At 68.3% G+C, this 4,472-nt stretch overlaps 2 protein-coding genes across 2 annotated transcripts in view; one reads left to right on the forward strand and one right to left on the reverse strand.

The window, feature by feature from the left end:
• CLASRP (CLK4 associating serine/arginine rich protein) overlaps positions 1-3,382 on the reverse strand; it is a 16,525-nt gene extending 13,143 nt beyond the window's left edge. The window contains exons 1-8 of the mRNA XM_085321911.1: positions 3,234-3,382; positions 2,651-3,135; positions 2,056-2,213; positions 1,697-1,788; positions 1,480-1,611; positions 982-1,086; positions 409-624; positions 36-73 (exon numbers count right to left, since the gene is read on the reverse strand). Coding sequence (XP_085178037.1) covers positions 36-73; positions 409-624; positions 982-1,086; positions 1,480-1,611; positions 1,697-1,788; positions 2,056-2,213; positions 2,651-3,135; positions 3,234-3,345 — 1,338 coding nt within the window. The 5' untranslated portion in view covers positions 3,346-3,382. The remainder of the gene's footprint in view (positions 1-35; positions 74-408; positions 625-981; positions 1,087-1,479; positions 1,612-1,696; positions 1,789-2,055; positions 2,214-2,650; positions 3,136-3,233) is intronic.
• Positions 3,383-3,621: 239 nt separating this feature from the next.
• Positions 3,622-4,472, forward strand: part of LOC146586049 (uncharacterized) — a 6,534-nt gene continuing 5,683 nt past the window's right edge. The window contains exon 1 of the mRNA XM_085321909.1: positions 3,622-3,714. Within this exon, the coding sequence (XP_085178035.1) occupies positions 3,622-3,714 (93 nt within the window). The remainder of the gene's footprint in view (positions 3,715-4,472) is intronic.

Here is a 4,472-nt window from a genome sequence, read left to right on the forward strand (position 1 = left end):
CTCCCCCCATCACCTGGGGTGACTTAGGGACCCACCTCTTGCACGATGACACCAGGTTTCCCCCCCCCACCAGCTGTAGGGGACAGCGGGGACGACACATCCCACGCGCCAGGGACCGGCCCCGATCCCCCCTCCGTGTCCTCGCGGGGTCGGACCTTGAGCCCCCCAACCCCGCGGGTCCCGTCCCCGAACCGCGGGCCGCACCTTGCCGCCCCCATCCCCACATCTCTGTGGGTCCCGTCTCGCAGCTCTGGGACACGTCTCCATCCCTCAAGACCACGTCCCCGTCCCGTGGGCCACGTCCCCGCTCCGGGTCACCCTCCCGCAAGCCTCGTCCCCACGCCGGGGGGTGGGGTGGGGGGGGATGGRGGGGGGGGTGGGTGCACCCCCACCCGCGGGGCCGCGCACCGTGGTCCTTGGGCAGGTAGGTGAAGCGGAAGGACTCGCTGCAGACGCTGTCGGTGAGGCGCTGCAGGAAGACCTCCACCTCCACGGGCTCGGCGAGCTCCAGGTGCTGGTACGGCGGCGTCTTGAACACGATGGCGACCTGGCGGTGCACGTCGGCCTGCGAGAAGTCGGCCCGCGCTTCCCACGCCTCCTTGCGGAAAACCACCGCGATGTCCTCTGCGGGGGGGGGGGGCAGCGGGCTCAGGCAGGACCCCCGCCAGCACCCAGCATCCACCCCCCCCCCAACCCTGTGTTGTGAGCCGGAGCTCTCCCCTGCAGCACCCCAGGGTCCCTTCTCTTACCCCAGGATCCCCCCTTCCAGCACCCACCGCGTCCAGCAGCACTAGTGTGTGTGTGTGTGGGGGGGGTCACAGCTCATGTCCCCAGATCCTTTTTGGACCCATCCTCAAATCCTTCAAGCGCCCCAGTCCCCTCCAGCTTCCGTCGCCTTCCCTCACCCCCACCCTCGCTTCCTGGGGGTGGTAAATCGGCACCCACCCGGGGTCGCAGGGCTCCCAAAGCGCCCGCCAGTACCTTTCTGGACCTTGTCGCAGAGGAGGTAGAGCTCCTCGCCGCCCGTGCAGGGCCCGCTCTCCTTGTTCATCCGGCAGATCCTCAGCTCCGACGTGTTGGTGGACTCTGTGGGCGCCAGGGCACGGCTCAGGGGCACGGTCAGCACCCTCGGGCGCCGTGCCCCCTCGTGATGCGCAGGCGGGAGCCCACGGCCTCCCCGGGGAGTCCAGCGGCGCGGCAACGGCGACGTGGCTCCGAAACCGCGCCGGGCTCGGGCAGCGGGGAATCTCCTASCAGGATCATCTCTTCCCGAGCATCCCTAGCACTGGCCCCCACGGGACACGGGTGACCGGACAACCTGCCCACGGGGGACCGGCTCCCCATCAGGACACCGGTCACAGGGGACCGTCCCTGGCCAAACCTTGCAGCCCAGGTGAAGAACAGCAGCCAGGGAGGCACCGGGGGCCCAGCTGAGCCCCCCCACCAGCGATCCRAAGCCCCCCGCTTCCCTCCACGTACTCTTGTCAAAGATGGGCTCCGAGAGCACAGGGCTGAGGTGCTGCGTCTGCCCGGAGCTGTCCTGGTAGGAGGCCTGGAAGCAGATCCTCACCACGTTCATGTCCACCTCCTGATGGTTCTTGAGGGACCCAGCTAAGGGAAAAGAGAAGGCAAAAATCAGCTGCYGCCCAGGACCGGGACTCAGCACCCTGGAAACACCTCTGCTGGAGCCACCCACCTTTGAAGGGGTCGATACCCAGCTGCAGCTTCTTCTCTATCGCCGTCTCGATCTCCTTCTTCTTCACGCACTGGATGCCGAGGTTGCTAAAGCTGCCGGGGGCAGCAGAGACGCGATGGAGAGGCAGCTTCTCCCCACGAAACCCGAGGACACCCAGGCACCTCGCTCCTCCTAGCCTGTCCCTGCCCGGCCTCCAGCATGCTCCAACCCCCAGGGCTTCCCACCCTCCTGCTCCACCTCCGAGACCCCACGGTTCCCCCTCCCAGGGGACGCAGGCCACGAGCCGTCCCCAGCTCCAGGACGGCGCCTCCGCGAGCCGATGCCGGGGCCCCACGGGATTCGCGCCGGCGCAGCCCCACCTGTGCTTGGGGTTGGTCTGGGGTTTGAGGACGACCTCGCAGAGCCCGTTGCTGCAGTCCTTGCCCACGAGGCCGTGGGGGTGGACGCGGTACGGCCAGTCCTTCCACACCAGGCACGCCGTCACCTTCACCTCGGGGATCGCCTGGCAGTTCACCAGCTGGCGGGACACGAGCTGTGGGCGCCGCCTCGACGCGGGGGGCACCGGGGACGTGGGCACCCCAGCATCCGTGGGGCTCCTGCGGTCCGAGCACCCCCCTTCCACCCATRGGGCTCTGGCTCCCGTGACACCCACGGGGCTCCAGTACCCCCCGGCAACCCCGGGGCTCCGAGCCTCTGGCACTCAGGAGTCAACAGCACCGACGCGGCTTCAGCACCACCCCCAGCACCTGCACGGCTCCAGCATCTCCCCAGCACCCCACATCCACAGGGCTCCAGCATCCCCCTCAGCACCCACCTGGCTCTGGCACCTCCCCAGCATCTCCCAAAACCCACGGAGCTCCGGACGTCCCAGGACTCCGGCCCTCAGCACCCACAGGACCCCGCGGTCCCCGTCTCCGAGCGAGTACGGAGCAGCGGGCCGCCTCCGAAGCTCACCTCGATGGCCGGCAGCGTCTTGCTGGCGTCGGTGCTGCTCTCGCCCAGGATGCTGCCAGCGGAGCGGCCCTCGCACTCGTAGCGGAAACGCATGCCCCGCTGCTTGGGCTGCTCCGTGATCACCAGCTTGGGCGGCTCCAGCAGCTCCTCTAGCTGGTCCTTGCCCGGAGACCAGCGGTGCCGCCCGCCGGGGCCTGCCGTGCCCCGTGGCACCAGCTTGGGTGACAGCGAGAGGGTGCTGAGGCTCTGGGCGAGCTGGGGTGAGCGGGCGTCAGCGGGCAGCAGCGGGGCACCGGGGCCACACGGGGTCCCATAGGGCACCAGCCCGGCCRGGCAGGGCTCAACGGGGCGCAGCGGCCGGGCAGCCAGCGCAGGGCTGGAGCCGCGGGCCACCAGCTTGGCCGAGCCCTTGGGCAACGACTTGGGCAAGGCGGGGGCCAGATCCGGCTGGAAACCGTCCTCCTTGATGAGCTCTTCGATGATCTCTGCGGGACGAGGAGGGGCATCAGGGCTGTCCCGGGACGGGAATGACGGCCCCGAGCTCCCCGCGAATCCCTCGACGCCTGGCCCCGACGACACCCACGTGCCTGCGACGGAGGGACCGGCCGGATCCTGCTCTGTTTCCACCCGCAAATGTCTCCTCTGTGCTCAGGACACAGCTGGGGGACGATGATGCCACGTCCCCTCCCTCCCATCGCGTCCCCATGGTTGCAGCTCAGCCTTTTCCGGCCCCTGAATTCCCCGCTCACAGTGCCCCGGAAAATGACGGATCCAGCTGCTCCAGGCGCACGCGGGGACCCCCTCGCCGGAGGTCTCCGGCTTTGTTACCCGTGGCTCCGGGATGCCGCCCCGGCTGAGGTGCCACCGACGCACGGGACTACGCTCACCGGCCCCCCGCGGTCCACTCACCTAAATCGTCTGGAGGAAAAAAAAAAAAAAAAGAAGAAAAATAGAAAAAAAGGAAAGAAAAAATGAGGCTCCCTGCCCCAACCTGCACCCTAGGAGGCCCCCGAGGCCGCGAGGGGCAAGCAGGGCTCTCCCGGGTCCCTGCCACCCTGAGCACGGTAGGAAGGGGGGGTCGGGGGGCTCTTACCGGCCACCGGTGCAGCGTGCGCCATGGCCAGGCCGGGATCCTGGAGGGCAGCTCCTGGGGGGACACCGGCACCATCACCCCGAGCTGCACCCACCCGGCCCCACCTAACAGGGGTGGGAGACCTCGGGCTTCTGCCCCCTCGAGGGGCAGCGACTTGGGGAGAGGTCTCCGGGATCAGACACCTCCCCCCCACACACACACCCCAGGCAGGACTAGGGGGTCCCCAGGGTCACAGCTCCCCTTAGGGTGGGGATCGGGGAGCCCCCCAAAATGATTTGGGGGTCCCCAGGACTGTGCCCCCCTCAATAAGAATTAACTGCTGCCAAACCCGCTCAGGACAAAGATCGAGGGGCCCCCAAACTCATGCCCCCTCGACAGGGATTTGCTTCCCCCAAAACCTCCCATGACAGAGATTGGGGGGGGGTCCCCAATACCGTGTCCCCCAACCCACCAGGGACTTCTCCCCTTAGAGCAGGGATGGGGGGTCATGAGGACCCTGCCCCCCCCAAGGGGGAGAAGCCAGGAGGGGACTCTAAGACTGTGCCCCCCCCCAATGAGGGGTCTGCCCCCAACACAAGCACCGGGGTGATCTCCAAGATCATGCTCCCCCCCCCAAGAGGAACTGGGGGGTCCCCAAAACCGTGCCCCCCCCATCAAGGGGTCTGTCCCCCACCCCCTGACAGGTACTGGGTGCTCCCCAGGACCGTTCCCCCACCCCCAGACAGGGAC

This window comes from Rhea americana, unplaced genomic scaffold (genome assembly GCF_003343005.1).
Source record: "Rhea americana isolate MKP2758 unplaced genomic scaffold, rheAme1 scaffold_725, whole genome shotgun sequence".
Lineage (NCBI taxonomy): Eukaryota > Metazoa > Chordata > Aves > Rheiformes > Rheidae > Rhea > Rhea americana.